This window comes from Alligator mississippiensis, chromosome 2 (assembly GCF_030867095.1).
Source record: "Alligator mississippiensis isolate rAllMis1 chromosome 2, rAllMis1, whole genome shotgun sequence".
NCBI lineage: Eukaryota > Metazoa > Chordata > Crocodylia > Alligatoridae > Alligator > Alligator mississippiensis.
In genome coordinates, this window is record NC_081825.1 from 183,906,835 (window position 1) to 183,927,021 (window position 20,187).

At 44.0% G+C, this 20,187-nt stretch overlaps 1 protein-coding gene, 1 long non-coding RNA gene and 1 other non-coding gene across 4 annotated transcripts; 2 read left to right on the top strand and 1 right to left on the bottom strand.

The window, feature by feature from the left end:
* Positions 1 to 1,202: 1,202 nt before the first annotated feature.
* LOC132248680 (uncharacterized) lies at positions 1,203 to 4,986 on the bottom strand. Of its 2 annotated transcripts, none has more exons than XR_009459999.1 (2): positions 4,897 to 4,983; positions 1,203 to 1,502 (listed from the first exon to the last, which is right to left on the bottom strand). It is a non-coding gene; the product is annotated as an uncharacterized LOC132248680 (long non-coding RNA). The 2 variants fall into 2 exon arrangements; XR_009459998.1 differs by lacking the exon at positions 1,203 to 1,502 and adding an exon at positions 2,767 to 4,464 and having other exon boundaries at positions 4,897 to 4,986.
* A 17-nt stretch (positions 4,987 to 5,003) lies between these two features.
* Positions 5,004 to 11,384, top strand: RPLP2 (ribosomal protein lateral stalk subunit P2). Its single transcript, XM_006265154.4, has 5 exons — positions 5,004 to 5,108; positions 6,129 to 6,252; positions 8,113 to 8,161; positions 10,057 to 10,155; positions 11,265 to 11,384. Exons 2-5 carry the CDS (start codon positions 6,130 to 6,132, stop codon positions 11,339 to 11,341), a joined length of 348 nt encoding a protein of 115 aa, XP_006265216.1. The 5' UTR covers positions 5,004 to 5,108; position 6,129; the 3' UTR covers positions 11,342 to 11,384.
* LOC132248939 (small nucleolar RNA SNORA52) lies at positions 8,333 to 8,464 on the top strand. The gene has a single exon (XR_009460410.1). It is a non-coding gene; the product is annotated as a small nucleolar RNA SNORA52 (small nucleolar RNA).
* Positions 11,385 to 20,187: the final 8,803 nt, after the last annotated feature.

Sequence of the window (20,187 nt, forward strand, 5' to 3'; positions counted from 1 at the left end):
GAGACCATCCAGTCCAGCCCCCTGCTCAAGGCAGGATCATCCCTGACTAGGCCATAAGCGACCCCCTAGGGAACTAGTGTGCTGGCCATTTGAACAGAGAAGACTGACCGTGCCCCACTCCCACCTCGGCAGACACTACAGTCCAGGATCAGCAAATGGGACAAAACAGGCTGATGGAAGAAGACGGTAGAGTTGGGAAAGAGGTGGCAACTATTAAATAAAGATGGGCAGAAAAGGAGATCTTGAAACTCCAGGCAACCCAACCAAGTACACACATGCTCCAGGCTAGGAAGGGACAAGAGGGTTTTAAACAAAAAACATTTTGGGGGGGATTGGCCTCTGATCTGCTGGCCACCTTCTCCCTGTTGTGCCAGGGGGAGGAGGATGAGGGGCTGTGGAGCTGCTAGCTGCTCCTGGGAGGGAAGGGGCTCAAAAGAACCCCTCTTGCGTGGTTTGAATGTGCATAGACAGGTGATTCTCAACCAGAGTGGTGGTAGTCCCTGGGGTGCCTTGAGAGCCTTTTAGGGGTGCTCCAGGGTACCACTGCAAGGTATGCAAGCATGCCCCAAGACATAAACCTGGAGATTTCAGGCAGGAATTTAGCAACAAAAACACTGTGATCCATTGTGGTGGTTCCAGGTTCTTTGCAACAGAAGGATTGCTGTTATTTTTCTGTGAAAAATGAGTGAAAACCAAGAACTGGCCTTTACCAAGAGTCTAAGGAGAGATGCTCTGAGTCTAAAAAGGTTGAGAACTACTGATATATGGGTTGCTGCACATACACAGAGGAATTTTCTTACAGAATTCTAGGACTGGAAGGGACCTCAAAGGCTATCTAGTCCAAACCCCTGTGCAGATGTAGGATGTGCTGTCCATAAACCATCCTACACATATCCCATGGAGCCACTACCTGAAAAGTTCCCAGAAATTATATTCCTGAGATGTGATCCCCATCTCCTTTGCTGCTCATAATAATACATCAATTACATTCATAAAGGCATTTTGATGTACCTCTGTTGGTAGCACTGATTATTATTGTTGCTCTGTTGGCCTAAATGGTTAGTCAAAATGTGGTGTCTATTCAGGCTACTTTTGGTAAAAGGACATATTTTTCTTCTTCTTTGGCAATCCCTTACAGTCGAAGATGACAGTCTTCCATGACTGTCTTACTGTGTGTCCGAAGATGGCTGATGAGACCCATCCTGGATCAACGGACTTTATTGCAGCTCAGACATGTGTTTCTGTGTGGGGTGGTTGGTGCTAGATTTTTTATTTGGTCCACAATACGCTGTTTCTGCTGCTCCCACTTCTCCATCTCCTGTTGTCGTTGTGAGGTTTCAAAGTACTGAGATCCCTGCAGCAGACTCTTCCTCTCCTTGGGGCGGTCCTGGGCGATAGTCTCCCATGAGTTGACACTGATGCTGCATTTTTTTAAGTTGGCTTTGAGGACCTTCCCTGAAGCACTTTCTCTGTGCTCCTCTTGAGTGTATACATTGGCTGAGCTGGGATATATCAATCAGAAATGGCTTTAGTGTAATCATGTTTAGAGACAATGGATATGCACAAAGTAGAACACAGTAGCAGCAAAACACAGCTGGTGGTTTGTGTGTTCAGAAATTCAAGCATGTTCAAGCATGTGCCCAAAAGAAGCTGTGACCCCAGTTCCTCACAAGGCTGTGTACACAACAGCTTCTCTCACGATCAGCTGGTTTCCTCTTGGCTCTTGGTCTCTCTCTCCTACGGGCACAGTCAAACTCCTAATCTTCTAACCCCTCTGTTTATAACCAATCCCAGGAGCATCCCTAAAACCACCTAAGTTTACTCAGGCTCTGCCCAGGGTCCTTCTGCCTTTGGTGATGGTCTCCTATTGTTTCCTGTTATCATAACATAAATGTGTATAACTGTTATTTCCACTTAACTTGAATGAAGGGTAGCTGGCCTACCAATCAGATTTGGCCAGCTCTGTGACTGATAGCAACCATTATCATCATCTCCTATTATTTACTGCCAAAAAAGGCCCAGCCAGGATCAAAGCTCTGTGGCATTAATAAATGCTGTAATAAATACGTCGTCAAGCATGGTCCGTGCTCTGATGTAATTTAATTCTCTCTTCTAATCAATAAGCCACATGAATGTACTTGTCAGGATGTATAGACTTCAGAGTGGTCTGAATAATCCTATATAAATGTGTTGTGACATTCATGTGGTGCAATAGTAGGTAGGGTGAATGTTAGCATCCATCTCTGAGTAAGGATGGAATAACGAGTGCAACAGGAGCAACTAGAACCCAGCCATTTGCTGGATGGTAATAAATATGTGGATGATTTCTGGTGAGTTGGACTGATCGTTCAAGGAAAAGGTGTGGTGCTGGGCTGATAAAGACAATGTATTCACATGGGTGGTAGCATTCTGACAGTGTTGAGTAAGGCTGCCTGGCAGAAGCTAAATCACAGTGACTATGGAGAGCTGCAATGTTTTGAACTCTGTGGCTGTGATAAATCATGTGTTTGGTTTCTGTGATAGGAGGCTTGGGTCTCCATCCAGCAGCAAGGGCTCTGCAGACAGAATATCTCTTGGCTTAAGTGGGGTTATGTAGGAATGTAGCTTCCTTCAAGATTTTAGTGTCTAGTAGTTGTTTGGTTTTTTTTTTGAAAGACGGACAGCATCCCTGTAGGCTGTTATTTAGGCTGACTACATGGCTTACATCCCTGAGTGCATCTGCTTTTGAAAGTGGACTTGGAAAAATGCAGTCTGCTGGACATAACATTCAACTTCTGGTATTTATTTAGGTGTAAACAACTCATCTATCGGTCCACTAGCAAATCCTCAGTATACAACGGTAAAAAAATTGCTTCTCTATATCTTAATAATACAAGGCCTGATACTGCAGTCATTGAATTTAGTATCACTAGAATTCCTTTCTATATAAATAAATCAATAAGGCTCCTGGTGGCACAGCTACAGTTAAAGGCCATGCTGAGAAGTCAAAAGAGCTGAATTTAAGTTTGTCCTTATCTAGTTACTATGTAGCCTTGAATGAGAAAACAGACTCACATTTTCACCACTTCGTAGGATCTTAATACCCCTCCTTCTATTCTCTCACTTGCTATCTTGATGATTCAAGATGCTTGCTGCTAAAAAAAAGCCCCACAAAACTTGTTCTATTCCAAAAAATGCATATATAAAATTGTTACAATCTTCCCAGTGAGACCTTATTAATTCACTGGTCAAAATAATTGTTGCTCTTAGCTTGCAGAGCTAACTCAGTTCAGATAGTGGTGGCTAGAGACTATCCTAGCTTGCATCAGTTGCAGAATTGAGAATTAAATTCCAATAGCAGGGACAAATCACACAAATAGCACGGACGTAATGGTGAGAGCTGACAATAGGATTTTATTGCTGACAATTTATAATCCAGGAAGAAACTCTGATTGCAGCCTGGATTTGTAGGGCTAGCATTTAGAAAAAAATACTTGACTGTATTTTAAATGTGTGAGATATGGGCAAATTATAGCTAGTTAAAAACCAAATTCCAAGAAAATTATTGAGAAAACAAATGTTTTCTTTTCTGTTTCCATTTTTCTATTAAGAATTTTAAAGCTGAAATCTCTGTGGGGGGAGTGGGTGGTATCTCATTTCAGTGGGCTTAAAAGAAACTATTTCCAATAAAAAAGTAATTGCTATTTTTAAAACCTATTTTTAAGACACCCAAATCCTATTCAGAAAAAAATAGTTCTAACTTCTTCAAAACAGTCTCTGCTCAATATTTGGTTTTGAACAGTTTTAATCACAAGAACAGTCATGCAATCTATTGTTTTTTTTAATCAACTACTCTTCAAGCTTATGACTTAAATGGGGGGAAAATGTGACATTGATCAGTACGTCTCTGTTCCTCTGCGTGAAGACTAGGCTTGAGCATTTCAGTACAAGGTATTGGAGTCCAGATATCAAATGCATTGTCCCTGCAACTCTCATTTGGGTCACGACCTGAGGTTGAGAACCACTGCTCTAGGTGGAAAGGAATCAGAAAGCTAGAGATAGTCTAATGTACAGGCCAATTCCACCCCCTCCCCCTTTTTAATTATTTATTAACACAAACACATAACCAGAACAAAACACAGATGTAAAGAACAAAGTAAGAAGCGCACATTTTGGGGTACAAGCTGTGTGACTGCCTACTTAAACCAGTGAGGCTCAAGCCGGGTGCTGCAATGCCTTGAGATCCTTTCAAGGGAGATGCAAGGTGCTACACCATGTGAGCACTCAGGCGTGCAAACGTGAGTCACAAGATAAGCCCCCAAATAGGAATCCTGTAGCATTCACGCCATTCTGCCCTGCTGTGGGTTTTCCAAGCTCACTGCAGCAGAACGGTACCGTTATTTTTCTGCAGCCAAAAACCGAGTGAAAGCTGAAAGCTGGCGTTTTCCGAGGGGCACCTGGAGTCTTTTGAGGGGCACTTCAAGTCTGAAAAGGTTAAGAAGCACTGGCCTAAACACTGCAGCGACTTCCCTCCAGGTCCCTGACCCTCAGGTCATGCTGAGGAGGGGGACCGGAACGCTGTTTCCATTTCTGAACAGATATGACATTTCCCTATAACCCAATAGCCTTTTGTTTATTAAATTGGAAGGAAACCCCCCCGTAAGGAATTTCTCCTACAAATGTGGCACCTGCCTCTTGCAGGAAAGCACCTGTGCGGGTTTCACAGATCCTCCCAGCCAGGGGCTGGCTGGTGTCTGCAGAGAAGCAGCAGAGGGTGTGCACCCACATACAAACAGGCACTTAAGGCACCTAGGTAACTACTTCATACCCCAGCAGCCCGCTCACTAAAGGGCGAGGCATCTAGCACCACACACACGCTATAACTTCTCCCCCATAGAACAGGCATCATAGCCTCACCTCTAGTGTCATGGCCGCTAGAACACCTCGTCCTCTCATTGGCTGCCTGGCTTTCGCCGCTTTGCCCAATGGCGGCGTGGCTTGTTGAGGAGTGACGGGAAGAATTCTCCCTACTCGCCCTTCCCTTTCCCTTTTCACCGCCGGCCTGGTACGGCAAGCACACGCTGCTGGGCCCAGCTCCTGTCCGAACTCCCTTTCCCGCCCTCGGTCAAGTGAGTGTGCGAGCCCGCTCCCCCCCATATCCTATAGTGGGCGCGCCCAGAACCCCCTCTCGCTAGTGCCGTCAGTGGGGAGCGAGGCCTGGGCGAGACCATGCGGGGGGGGGGGGGTAGCAGCCACGTGCTCTCCCAGCCTCCCTGCCTCACGGCCCTGGGAGGGGGCTGTAGTGGGGAGGAGAGGGGCAGGAGGGGCGTGGGGGTATTACTACGCTCCCCCTTACACCCCCACCAAGAACGGCCGCTTCTCCCCCACTGCAGGGGACTGGATGAGGGGTGCAGCCTGACACAGCAGAGCCTGTCAGCATAGCACTTTAATGCCCAGTAGCCTATTGTACTGTGCATTAAAGCGTCACATAAGAAATGTGCGATTGCACTAATGCATAGTACAGTAGGCTATTGTGCATTAAGCATCACTTAAAAACTGCACGTTTGTTACTGTGCATTAAGGCAGCTTAATGCGCACTTGTTTGGTACCTCAGGAGGTACTAAATTTAATGTCCATTAGGAAAAGCACTTCAACACACGTGTAGATGCTCCCAGTTTTTTCTTCTCCAGACTAAATATGCCCAGTTCCCTCAGCCTCTCCTTATAAGTCATGCCCAGCTCCCTAATTTCCCTCTTGCCGTAACGTGCCTGCTTGCCAGCTCGTGTGAGGCTGACATTTGTGTCCTAGGCTGTCGGAAAATGGGAACCTGAGGCAGGTGGCCTGGTTTACCGATGCATTTGCCAGGGGCTGGATGTCCTGCTGTACCTGCTTTCTTCTTGGAAAGTTTTTATGTTCCTAAGTATGTAGAAATCACAGAGGTACTAAGGAGCAGTGATTTAGACCTGACTCCCTTCCCCTCCTGAAATCACATGCACACCACAGTCAGCCTTCCCTTCACTTGTGTTTTGCTTCCTATGGAGACCCTGCTTTTGATCATAGTAAAGACCAGGCCTGAGAGAGTGGGAGACAAGCCTCCTGTGCCTTCAGACACTAGAGTTGTTGTCTTAACGGTTCTCGTGCTGTTACAGGATGCGTTACGTTGCGGCTTACCTGCTGGCCATCCTTGGGGGCAACGAGTCCCCCACGTCAAAGGACTTGAAGAAGATCCTGGACAGCGTAGGCATTGAGACTGATGATGAACGCGTGAACAAGGTGATGATTCTTGCTGCTGATCATGTGTTGCCTAAATTAGTTTCTGAATTTAAAACCATTTTAGAGCTTCTGGGCTCTTCTTTTGCTTTAAGGGAGTACCTACAAATACTTGTTCCTTTCCAAATGCCACTGTACAGTGACAGTCTCTCAAATGCCTCATACACTTTGCTGCTTTAGTTCTCTGGCTTTCTTTAGTCCAGACTGAGCGACTTTGCCAAACTGAGCTTTTAGAAGCTACTTACTTCTAATAGATCTAGCTGTCAGTTAGCAGAAGCTATGTAATGTCTGGTTTGCAATGACAAAAAAAATTCTGCTCCAATTAGAGTTGAGGTGGCAGTGTCCTAGTGGAGGTTGCACCTTTGTGGAAAAAATAACAGAATAATATCTTCATCTATGGAGAGTTATGCATACACATGACATTATCTATGCCCCAGAGAAGGCCTCGTTTCTTCTGCAAGGAACATAAACATTTGCACATGATAAATAAAGACAAGATGGTGCATGGATAGTGTTAGTGTAGAGAGTACTGTTGGAAAGCTGTGTTGATGAAACAGGCTTTGAAAAAAAACTGAGAAGAGGGAAACTACCACACCAAGAATATTTCTTGCAGTATAGTACAGCTTTTATTTCTGGTGGGCTGGAAATAAATATTTTCCAGATCACTTTATTTTTCTAATTAGACCATGGTTTTATTGTAGATATATTGTGACAAATTATAATAGTGAATCTATACAAGGTGTTGTCTATCACAGGAGAAATTGTTGTGTTTTTAGCTGGACAGCTTTAGCTTCCAGAAGCGTAGTAAAACTATCAGGGGAATTTTGCTTGGACTATTCAAGGCGCTACTGCTGCGTTCTGAAGTGTGCCTCTGATTCTAGTATGTATCAACATGGGGTGTTTCAGATCTGGCTTTTCTACTCATCACCATCACCTTTATAAACTCATTGCTCCTCTATTTCCTCTAAAGTGTCATTGGAATTTGTTCTGCTTGTCTTTCCTTATCTATGTGCGTGAGCACTGACCTGATCTTATGCCAGTAAATCTCTCTAGAGGACTCTTCAAAAACACCTTTCAGAGAAAGTAAACAAAAAGAAGCCATTCTAGCACTACCTGCTTTATATAAGCAGATTACTAGTTGACAAAACTGTTTAAATACTCCCCTTCCTCCCCTCCCCTGAACTGTGTGCCACTTTGACATTATAGTTCCTTTGCTTAGAATCTGACTTCCACTGTTTACATTAGTTTTAGTGACTCCTCAGAACACTGTTTTGCCATCTAATATCAGAAACGTACCAGGAAGGACCACAGTGCCCTTGACCTTTAGTGCTTGCTTCTAAGATAGTAATACCTTTTGTTTTCTTACTTAATCTTTCTCCAGCTCAGATTTCATTTTTAATAGTAAATTGGAATTAAAATCATCTGTTCCAGGGAAAAGCTGAAGGAATCAGCTGGGCTTTAACATACAACTTTAACACACAGAAAGGTGGGGTATATTGGGGTGCTGGTTTAGGGTCTGGTCCTGCAGAGCCCCATAATGGAGGGAAGGGGGTTTACAGCCTCCATCTTTTAAATGTGAGGGTTTTCTTATCTGACAGGGGAAGCCTGATGCATTCGTAATTGCTGTCAGGTTTTCAGATTCACTGTGAACTTAGCATAATAGGTATGAGCAGAGGCCTATGGAAAAGTATAGGATTGTGGCGTGTCAGATGTGTTGTTTCTAACATTGTACTCTTTGGGTCACCATATCCTGCTGCTCCTGCTGAAAGAGAAGTTATTCTGGAATCTTTTGGGAACAGCTGGATAGGTGGTACCACACAGCAGCCTGGCTGAATAATGCCCAAAACACTTTATTTCCCACAGGTTATCAGTGAGCTGAATGGAAAAAACATAGAAGATGTCATTGCTCAGGGTAAGAGAAATCTTGCTGTATTTGAACCTAGTGACTGTCTTTGCTTGTTCAGTTAATGTAAAGACTTGCTAGAGCAGAGAATTGCAGCCAACATTGTTTTCATTAAATCTGCCCTACTTTAGGGGCTGTCAGCAGAGATCTGAGATAGGGCAGTTGTGTGAATAAAGTGATAGGTCCATTCTAATTCCCATTAGGTCAGAGCCAGTACCTGCTGGGTTTCGCTTGTGGACCAGATTAACTGGGAGACTCTTTAAATATGAGTTTACTGCTTGTGTGCTCATAATAAGAGTTTTCTGGACATGCTGTATGGAGAGAGTTAGCAAGATTTTTAGCATTCTGAGCTTACACCATTTTTGCTTTACCCAACTGCTTTCTTATTTTTGAATGGGAAAGGTAACTGAGTGTGCATTTAAGTGGATGTAACAGTGCTCGTCTTCCAGGAAGGGGCACCAAAACACTACTCATTATGTTCATACAGGAACATGGAACCAGCTTCTACCACATGTTTTTGCCCATGTTCCTCCAGCATCCAACCTTGCAAGGCTTCTGTTTTTGTGTAGGAGACCACAAATAGTAAATCCAACGAAGAAAGGAGTGTAAAGTGTGAAACCAATCTTATTTTTTCAATGCAAAAAAACAGAATATAAGTCTGTGAAGCTACAAAAATATTGAAAGATCCACTTAATGAGTGCATAGCTGACACGCATCCATTTCCTATGTGTTCTGCTGAATACTTGAAGCAGTTTCTATTCCTTCAGTGAGTTAGTTTCTCAGTCCGGCAAATACTTAAGTACGTGAATTAAAACTACATTTGCCTAAGTGTTAGCAGGACCAAGCCAGTATCGTGATTAGTAAGTAGAGTAGTTGGTAGATATTTCTGTGGGTAATGTGCAAAGACGTAAGAGGGCTATTATGCATATGTTTACAACATACATTTTATATGATTGTCAGTCATCTCCTGATGAATTTGAGAAATAAATTATTTCCCAGAACTTTTCTGACATGCTTATAAAACATGTTTGTTTACTTTGCCATTTAGAGGAGGCTCAATACCAAGGATTTGTTTAGAAATTAATTCTTAGAAATGAAATACAAGGAAACCCACTATGTAAGGGAGTCTTGGTATTCACCAGGGAAATAGCAGAGAGCTGGCTAACTTTTCCAAGGGCAGAGGCATTAATCATAAGCAAGTTCACTAATCTCAAAGGTCCCACAGAAATTCTTGCTGTGAGGAGGCTGGTCATTATTAATAGAGTCCTCCTTGCCACAGTTAAAATGCTATTTGGTCTGGTGCTATAAGTGAGATTTAATCCTTAACAAGCACTGCTGCATTTCTGCAAAGATCCAAGGCTTTAGTACATCTTGGACACAAAGTTGGGTTAGTCCATATTGCATGGTCTGAATACAAAACAGTAGCTTTGCAAACATGGTAGATAATCTATAAATTAGAAAGGACTAAGTAGGAATCACACTGGAAGTGTTCTCTAAGCCCAGCTTATTTTTCTTTATTTGGTAATGATGTGTGTCAGAATTTGAGGGTTTTGTAGATAGTTACACAGTCTGCCAAAATCTTTTGCTAACATGGGGTTGGTCTTCTCCAGCAAGCTGCCTGGCACTTCAATATTGAACTCTGCCCTTTCTGTAGAATGTGCTGCATATAAATGAATGCCCTGCAACCTAGAGTTCCTTGCAAGTCTTAGAAGTGCTTTCTTTTAGTCTGGCCCATAATCAGGTACCTCTGCATTTTTGTATTTTTGTAGTTATTCTGCCATATGTTGTCTGTGTCCCATATTGGCTCGGTAGCTGCTACCTGCACATCATCTTGCGCGTCAGAATACTTGTAGGGTTCGGTGTCCAACGAGTGCTGATATAATACTTTTCTGTGTCTGTTACAGGTAACAGCAAGCTTGCCAGCATGCCAGCTGGTGGAGCTGTAGCAGTTGCAGCTGGTGCAGGGTCAGCTGCTCCAGCTGGAGGCGCTGCTCCTGCTGCTGGTGAGTGTGTGTGCAGTGTACTGAAACAAGATGGGGGAGGTATTAATTTGTCATAGAGGAGCCCCATCTTACACATATTAAAATCTTAATGCTTTAACTCCTGTTCTGTAAACCTGGGACGTTTACTCTTCAGCTGTAACTTGGCATCATGTCATATGATTGAAATGGATAGTGCCTGTACAGCCAAGCCAGTCGGCTATCCCTGGAAGGCACAGCGATTTTGTATCTGTCATTTTGCCATCCTTAAATACAGTCATTTCCTTTTATTGCTGACTGGGGCAGAGTGTGTGTTTCAGACCCATCAATTTGAAGGACTTCCCAGGATAAAAAAGCACAAAAAAATACTGCAGCCCTCAACTGTTAACCCCCATCCCTTTAATCAGGGTACTTAGAAAATTCCAAAACAGGATAGAAACACCGTATCAAGTGGTCTTGGGTCTGTGTGCTGTGTGTTAATTTTTTGCCTTTTACTGATACTGGAATCCAGACAGTTCTGGCAGTATATTGGGAGAATGTAAAATAGGTACCTGTTCTTCATACCTTTAATCTGACTCAAACTAATACAATCTAAACATAAAAAATTCAGTTTGTTTATAGTTTAGTACAGTTTAATAACAATTATGACCTTGAGGAAATATCTGTAGCTATATTTTGGCAGTTCAACAGTAGAGATTCGTGTCTTCCAAAGTCTTCAGCACTTCAGAGGAAGTGACCATATACAGAAGGTCTTTCGTTACTTCTTAGTGGCTGGTTTGTTTCTTATCTTGGTTCATAGTAATTGTATCCTTATCAGTTGCATATTTTCTTAGTTTAAGACGCAGCCAATTTAGATCTCGGATATATTCATACTTTATTGAAATACAATGGCAATTATGCGCATATATGTAAAAGCTACATTTTGTCTTCAGTGCTTAAACTTAGCTTTTAAAAGGAATGACGAGTGCTGTGCCAGGGGTATGGAGACTGAAAGCAAGAGGGATAGTTTGTGTTAATCTGAAGATGATACTTAGATAGAAAAGCATCTTGTTTTGGGATCTGCATTATCCAAAATGTGTGGTAAAAATTACCAAAGAAAAGTAGATACTGACTGCTTAAATTTATGTTTACAGCTGAGGAGAAGAAAGAAGAGAAGAAGGAAGAATCTGAGGAATCTGACGATGACATGGGATTTGGCCTGTTTGACTAAATTTTTTGCTATTGAAAATTATTAAAAACCATTTCTTTTAAAAGCATTTCAAGTTTTTTGTTAACCAATTTGCTGCCACTGGAGTTTTTCTCATGTGTCTTTTTGGAATAACAGCTGTCTGAGGCTGGCTATGGGCTCTTAACTAGCCTTTGTAGGCTTTGCATTCAAGTGAAACCAATGGGACTTGTCTAAGCTCACTTGGGCATTTTTGAAAATCTGAAGCTGAGGCACCTAAATGCGGGCTTGGGATGTAGTTTTTGTCTATAGCGACATTGTTTGGGTAGGGCTTATAGGCATCATTTCTACCTAATCATAACTTAAACTCACTCCCCCTCTGAAAGGAGTTCTGACTATGTAAATATTAGTTTAGCCATAAACACTAATTACTTTAGAACCTGCCAAGTCATTACTAAACATGTGGAGAGAATGCCAAAAGTTTTTTGTAAATTCGTATTGCTTCAGAATAATTTTCTGAGCTCTAGAAATAGCATCAATAAAATGTCAGTAGGCTATAATTTGCTTCCAGCTTGTAGTTGGATACGTACAACAAAAAAAAAATACAGTATGACTCATTTAGATTCCACTCTCCGAGGGCTTTTTAATCAAAGGCTATTGAAGTCACAAGGAAGCTTCCTCCTTTCACAAGTCAAGAGCTTACTAGAAAACAATTTTTTTCCTGTGGAAAATAGAAGTATCCAGAAGAAAAGACTACCCACTGCCCCTCCTTATTTTTTTTCCTTCATATGCCAAGAAATGCATCTGTGACAAGGCCTGAGCAGAGCCTTGGGCTCATGCTCAGGATCACACTAAACTGGCTACAATGATTGATTTCTAGGCTTTTGTGTGGCTGAGGCAGATTACATGGGTGGGGAATGCTTCTTGGCATTCCCATATTTGCTATCAAGACAGCATGGACACACGCCCTACTTTCTCTACTTACCTGCTCTCTCTAATTAGAGCCTGTGATAGAATTAGATTAGTGAGCTTTTTCTGGTGTATCCTTGTGAGGTTCATTTTATTGAGGGTGTATGTGTTGATGAGAACAGAAATGGGGTATAAAATATTTGGGACTTCCAGGCCTTAAATGTTGGGTGGGTGTTGCTGTTTACTTGGATGAACCAGCATTCTGCTGGCTGCTTCCTTAAATGAGTTGGGCTTTGAGTGCAATTAAGATTTGGCTGTATGCTGTGAGGTGAGAAGTGGTCCTGCAGATCAGGGGTTCTCAACCTTTTTAGACTCGAGACATTTTCCTAGGGGTTCCAGCCTCACTTTTCACTCATTTTTTGACTGGAAAAACAGTCATTTTTGCAAAGAACTCCACAGCAGGTCAGAATGGCTTAAACACTGGATTCCTATTTGAAATCTCTGGATTTATCATGTGAATCATGTTTTTCCACCTAACAGTGCTAACATTGCACGGCACCCTGCAGCACCCTTGTTGGGAATTGCTCTAGAGAAATAGGTCCAAGGCCGTTTAGAGCTGCATAGGTCAAAGTCACCATAAAATCTTCCTATGGAACTAGTAAACAAAACTAAATTCAGCAATCAACATTTCAGAAGGACACATCCCTTGCCTTCAAAACTTGAAAAGCATGCAAATAGAAGAAGGGGAAAGACTTAATCTATTCCTTTCTGCCTGTGTTCCTGTCTAACAAATTCCATAAGAATCGCTTTGTTTTCCAACAGACAGGCTTGTCCCTAGGGTGCAGCAAATTGGGGCAACCACCCCAGGTCCTGCACTTTGACATCTGAGGGCTGTGGCAGAGGTGCTGCTTAACGTCTGCACCTCAGAACAGCCTGGCTACTGGGCACCTCAGCTTGCGGGGGGGGGCCCTGCTGCAAGGGCATTCCCGACCCAGCCTGGCTTGCCCTGCATGGCCCTCACCTCTGCTGCCCTGTGGGGCAGGCTGTGCCAGCAGCAGCACCCTCAGCACCAGGGCCAGGGCTGCCATCTTCATCCCGCTCTGCAGCCCATTCTCCCTGGCTCTTAAGAGGCCCCACACCCTCCTAGGGCTGGCCCTGCTAACATACCAGAAAGCATTGCTTAACTTTCTTCAACTTGTAAGGCACACATATGAGATCACTGCCTACCAATTATGCTTGGTGTGCTTGATTGTCATGGCATTTGGGAAGTTAACTCTGGCATGCTGTGTTACTACAGTTTTGTGTATCATTGCTACGCATGCAAGTTGTATGGCTCACATGTTGTGCTTTTGCTATAGCAACAAAACCCCTGACCAGTGTGGATGCAGTTAACCCAACCCAGTGCTTCTCAACTTGTTGGGCTCAAGGCACCCCTCAGAAAATGCCAGTTCTTAGCATTTACTTTTTTCTCAACTACAGAAAAATACTAGAGCAATTCTGTTGTAAAGAGCTCAGAAAACCCATCACAGGTTGGAATGTTTTTGACACTGGAGATTCCTTTTTGAAATCTCTGGGCATGTCCAAACAAGTGTGCACATGCGTTTCCCCATGGAAAAATAGCAGTGGCACATAGCTGTGCTGCTTGTCCCTGAGTGCATGTGCGCTCTGGTGCACAGCAAATTGCCCTGGGTGTGATGGGGAAAACTGGGCCAGCACCTGGGCTGGCCCCAGCAGCTTTACCTGGGGGCCAAATATGCAGTGTGGAGAACCTTTTGACACGCACCACATGTGTTTTGTGGCACCTCAAAAACCTTTGAGGCACTGCAAAGCACATGTTCCTGTTCATCTGGACGTGCGCCCCGGGTTTATCTTGTCAATCATATGTGAGCATGTGGGAGTAGGTTGGGAGTGGCTAAAGCCAGTTAATAGGGTATGTTTTAAATCTTGTTCTTTCCAGAGGCTCAGTTGCATATCTTAGTCTGGGTTTCACAGTCCAGAACCCTCTGCTACAGTGCAAGTGCCTAAATTGTGTTTTTTCCAAAGAGATAACTGGCTCCTTCTCTGCTTTTAAAGCAATAGCTATAGTAGTGCCATCTTTTATAACAGTATGTCAGTGTCACATTGAACCTTTACCCGGTTGGTTGGAAACCTGGGTGTCTTTGCCTGAGAGGACTCAAACTCTCATCTTCTACCTCCCATGACAATGCCACAGGGTGGGTGGGAGGTATGTGTGGTTTCTCTACTTTGTCTCTTCAGCTAAGGCTGTGCTATTTTTGCAGCAAAAAATCCAAGATGCATTTGACCAGAAAGAAAGAATGTGGCTCTTTAGCCCATGTGAACAGGACACTTATTTGGGCGAACTGAGTTTTTGAAGCCTAGCATAGGCCATTACACCGGAATAGGATATAGCCTAGTGGTTTCGTCACGTCTGGTAGGTGTGGACTTTTCTCTGCCCCAGCTGGTTCAAGACTAAGCAGGCTGCAGTGCCACCATTACCACTGAATGAATGTGACCTTGACTACTGTGTTCTGAGCTGAGTCCTGTAATGTAGGAGTATGCTAGACAGGCTTGCTGAACCGTGCCTCAGGGCACTTAGGAACACACAGTCTGAGAATCCCAGGCAGACTCAGGAGCAGTGGTCATCTACTGTCTTTCAAGAGTGATCTCAGATGAAAAAGGAAGGATTGCCCAGTGAGTAGGATGCTAGTTTGAGACATGGGTGACCCACAGTCACTCCCTGCTCTGGCACAGACTTCCTGTCTGACTTTTGGGTCTTGGAGTTCCTGTTTTCCATGGGTAAATTACATGATTTCCTCTTCTTCCTCATAACACTGTTCTGAAGGATAAGCACAGTGACAACTGTGAGAGGTGTTCAGATGTCAGCAGCCATATTTGTATCCAAGATAAACCCTTTCTCACTAACTGTGAGGAATATGAATACTGAGTGCCAGCCATTGGATGAACCCCTCCTAACCTCTCTAGTACCTCTAAAATTGCAAGCTATGAAGGCAGATCGTAGATTTTCCCTCTCCACAGCAGGTAACTTGGACCAAACCCTGGTAGGTGATGTCCTATTTTCTACATCAGAAGGCACTTATACTGACAGTCAGATTAGGCAATTCAGATTAATTAAACAAATTCTCAGTGAGTACATCTAAATCAAGACATTTACTGCAGAAATGCCTAATTAGTTCCACAGTAAACATCTCGGTGTCTACATGTGCGGCCCTATTAGGCCACAGGAAACTAATTAACTCTGCAGCAGGTTAGTAATTGTAAATACAAGTACTGTCTTGCTGTGGAAGTTTTTTTTGTGCATAGTAATGCAGGTGTAAGTGCTGACCCAGCTGGCTGGGGCCCAAGGGCACTTCAGCGTGTGGGCTGCCTGCTGGTCAGCTCTGCCCTGAAGCACCTTTGTGCTCCAGCCAGTCCCGGTGCCAGGGTCTGAATTACGGGGGAGCTTGGAGGGGCTGAGTTCCCCCTCCCCCCCAAAAGAGACAAAAGCCCCCCAGTAAGATTTGAAATTCATAACCTGGGGGGGTCACTTAGGTGGACTTGTTCAATGAACTGATCTAACTTAGTGTCAAGCCCCAACAAGAACCAAAGTATAATGTGTACCCTGCCCGTAGAATATTAAGATGGGTTGGAGCAGCCCCAAGCTGGCAGGCTGACTCCCCTGGGCCCCTGCCAGCCAGGGCTGCTCCAACCCAGTTCAATATGCTGTGGCCCCAGGTGCCCATGTAAATGTGGTGCCTAGGAGAAATCAACTCCAGCGCAATATGCACCAGAGTCTATTGCTGCGCATTAATATGCATATGTAGATGTGTCCAGTGTGAATGAAAGAAATAGAGCCAGAGAATTGGAAGAGACTTTGAGAGTTATTTGATCCAAGCCCCTGCATGACTGCAGAACTAAATAAACAAATCCTCACCTGAAACTAAATTCTCAGTGTGAGATCTTAAGATGATTGTGGCAAAGGCAACTTATTCTTCCTCTGCTTCCCTCATAGGTGAGGCATGAAACTCCAAGCAGTCATATAGGAATAGTTGGGGATGTATCTTGGCACATGCTGGCAGAAGCATTGATAACTTGACCTACAACACTAAAAGAGACAGAATTTAAGTGCATTTTCTCCTCCTTGTGTAGAAAAAGGAGAAATTAGCACAATAGAGAACTGAATGTCCTCAACACAAAATAATAAGCCATGGCTTGATTTCATAAGGTGCTGTCTTTCTGTACTTATTATTTTGGGGATGATTGCCCATGAGTAGGATTGTGCTAATCTCATCAGTCAGCATGACAGAGCAGTTAAAGTTCACCTGCAAAAAGTCTCTTAAGCAGATGGACCATAACCTAGAGTCTTGCAGGCGTGTGAGGCATATTACAGTGTGATGATTTCCAATCTTCATCCAGCTTGGGTGTGTGAAGAAATCATCCACTCACTCTCTCAGTCCCTGGGTCTGAGACCTCCCATCCCCCCTTATGGTGCAGAGACCCTTTGTCTCAAGTTCCCGCCCAAGTACTTGCTGAAGCAGTTTGGTGACACTGGTCCCTCTACCTGGTGATGCTGACGACTTTTAAAAGGATTGGTTTGCATCCAATAGTGCTTGCTTCTGGTTGAGACTTAGTGATGTGGTCAGAAAACTGATAAAAAGAATCACTTCCTCTTGGGAGGGGTAGACATTTTTTGGGATGCTGAAACAAGCAAAAGTCCTCCATAGCTCCATCAGTCTCTGGATGAACATATGAGTAATTTACCTGAAATTTAGCTAGTAATTTAGGATTAAGTGAACTAAACGCGTATCAAAAGGGCCAACAAGCCCACTCTGTTTTGCTCAAGCAGGTTTTCTTTCAAGTTTCCATTGTTTTGTATTCCTTCCTCACTCTCACCCTCTTTGACCAATAAAGCTATCTGTTATAGCAAGCCTTGCTATAAAGGCTTATGAGGTGAGACTGGCCTTTATAGACCCTTTGCTCTGCTGGCTAAGGTGGATGCAGCTTTTTACTTTCCTCCCATACAGGAGGCTACTTGTGATTGCTTCAGGCTAAAAGAAGCACCCCAAAATACCACGGTGGGCTAAGCAACCCCAAGGTCTACAGGGTCTGTATACCCCAGGAGGCACAGAGCCCTAACAAAACCAAGGCCCTGGTGGTGGCAGTGTTTACCCCCGGCTTGCAGATGTGCTCCAGAAAGGGGGTTGGCCAGATGTAGGTGCCCCAGAGGAGGCACCTGAAACATGGTTTTTGGTTGGGCAGTGAGGTGGGTGGCTCAGCAGAGGAGCGCCGCCTAGTGGCCCACCACAGGGTGTATTACAAAAGCAGCTGGTTCAACCGAAGAGGCATGGAAACACCTTTTAGGTTTGATCCAAATTCCATTGAAATCAAGGTAGAAGTGAGCTATAGAGTCAGGCTAGAAGAGTGATCTTTAACACAATAACAAGAAGCAATTTATCTGTCTTCAGATCGCTTGCTACTGTCTTGTGTTTTCTGTAGATAGTCTATGGCAGAGGTGTCAAACATTTGGTTCATAGGCTGAATTTGGCCCTCAGAGTGTCTCTATCTGGGCTACAAGAGAGTACCAGAAGTTGGGCCCTTTGTCCCTGTTGGGCATGGCCATCAGCAATGATGCTAAAACAAGCAGTAAGCTTTTGTCACTGTCACCGCTGCCAGACCTTGTGCTCTTTCCTCTGCTGGAACCTACACCGCCCCACTGCTGTGGGACCCCACACCATTGTCATGGTGGCCATTATGGCAACCCTCATGCCCCAAGTTGGATCCAGCCTGCAAGGAGTCCCACAGTCCAGATGTGGCCCAGGGCCCCAGGTGAGTTTGACTTCCCTACATTAGAAAAAACATCATGTCCTCTTTGAGAACAGCATGTATACACTAAATACTGTAGAAAGCAGAGTAATGGCACCCTTAAAACTTACTTGCTCAGAAAAGCACAAACTTTGGTATGCTACAACCTCCTTTCTGCACAAGTTACTCTTAAAGTTAAAATCCTTTTGTGTCTTCTGCCCAATTTCAAACTAACACAGCTAACTACCTCTGTCTAACAGCTATGATGGTAGAATTTCCAGCATATCCACAAGGTGGTGACCTGCCTTAAATAATCAGCAAGTCTTTTGCTGTTCAGGGGTGGAGGGATGTACTAGGGGACATTAAATGAAACAATTAGGAAGCGGATGTAAAACCAACAGAAGGAAGTTCTTTATCACACAGCGGGCACATCTACACATGCTATTAACATGCAACAATAAACTCTGGTGCATATAGTGCCAGAATTTCTGGCTCCCGGGCATACTGTTTGAACATGTGCCCAGGACCACAGCCTGTTAAGCTGGGTCAGAGCAGCCACGGTTGGCAGCGGCCCTGGGGGATCAGCCTACCAGCCTGAGGTTGCTTTGACCCAGCTCAACATGCTGCAGAGGGGCTGGATGGGGCACGAGGGTACTCCAATGCAGGGCTAGCCAGCAGGCAGCCCCTGCATTGAAGCACCCTTATGCCACAGCCAGCCACATCAGCATCTACACGTACACTGCTGCAGAGTAAAAAAACTCTGCAGCAGGATAGTAATTGTATTTACAAGCACCACCCTGCTGCTGATTTTATTATTTTTCTGTGGTCTAATAAGGCCACACATATAGATATGAGACATTTACTACAGAGCTAATTAGTCTACATGTCTCATGTAGATGGACCTAGTATGCATCTGACTTGGGGAACTCTTTTCCACAAAATGTAGAGGCTGGTTGTTTAACTTGCCTAAGGGATTGGACAAATTTATTGGAGGGAAGGTCCATCAGTAGGTATTGAACATGGTAGCAGCTTCTGAATCAGAATTTCCCACACCTCTGAATGCTGGAAGTGGTGGTGAGAGAAGAGCAAATGGTGGAAAATTCACTCTCCCCCTCTGTACTCACACTCTGCCGCTGTGTAAGACCAGATATTGGGCAAGATGCTTCAATGGTCTGACCTAGTCAATGCAGTTCATGTGAAGCCAAACTGTTACCTCACCCCTGCAGGTACTTTTCTGGTTTGTTTTGTTTTTTTCTTGCTTGAAACTCCTCCTTTTCAGCTGCTACAATAACTTTCAGTGGGAAGGCCACAAAATCAGTGGTGTGTTGCAAATATCGTATTCTTCCAGAGAATCACAGGATGGTAAGCCTGGGAGAAGCCCTTAAGAGGTCATTTAGTGCTAGTCCACTGCCTTGTTCTGAGGCAGAATGACATCTACCTAGACCATCTCTGGTAGAGCTTTGTCCAACATGTTCTTAAAAACCTTCACTGGAGGAAATTTCATGGCATTCTTGGGAAAGAAAATGAAACCAAACCTTTTGCCTGGAGGTTATGTTAGGACCTGATTATAATTATGATAAAGCAGTTTGCGTGAGAGAGTGACTTACTAACAGGGCTGCCTGGGACATAGGCAGGCTTTTGTCTCTGGGATGTTGATTGTACTCCCTGCACGTTGAGCAGGGAATAGTGAGTCACTACTTGGGGCAGGGAGGGTGTCCTGTGACATCTCTTCTACTTGGAAAACAACAAGTACATCTGGGTACTATTGGAAATAGTGATAAAGCGGTGGCTCCCTGGTGGCCTCTAAAAATTCTGCTGGTGACCTGAGTATAGTTTCTAAGGCCCTAATTTTGCAAGCTGCTCTTTATGGGTGGAGCCCTTGGAAGTTGGGGCGGGCATTCATATGAAGAAGACCTACTGCAGCTGACACTTTCATTAGCACTCCCTGAAGAAAAAACAAGGATTAGGTGAACATGGAGAGTCAATGGCTTTCTTGCCCTTAGAGACACCTCTCCAAATTGGGTCTGAAGCATGTCAACAGGGAATTTTTTTCTGATGTATGCTGGCTATATATATTCCAGGGCCAATAATCCGGCATTCCTTAACTGCACCAAATTTAGAATGACTTTTTTAAGGAAAAGAAATACCCACAAATTGATAGCTGTAGAAACAAATATCCCAAT

Coding starts and splice junctions, on each gene's coding strand:
- RPLP2 (XM_006265154.4), top strand. CDS start 6,130: ATGCGTTACGTTGCGGCTTACCTGCTGGCCATCCTTGGGGGCAACGAG. Junction 6,253..8,112: donor ATGATGAACGCGTGAACAAG/GTGATGATTCTT, acceptor TATTTCCCACAG/GTTATCAGTGAGCTGAATGG. Junction 10,156..11,264: donor AGGCGCTGCTCCTGCTGCTG/GTGAGTGTGTGT, acceptor TTATGTTTACAG/CTGAGGAGAAGAAAGAAGAG.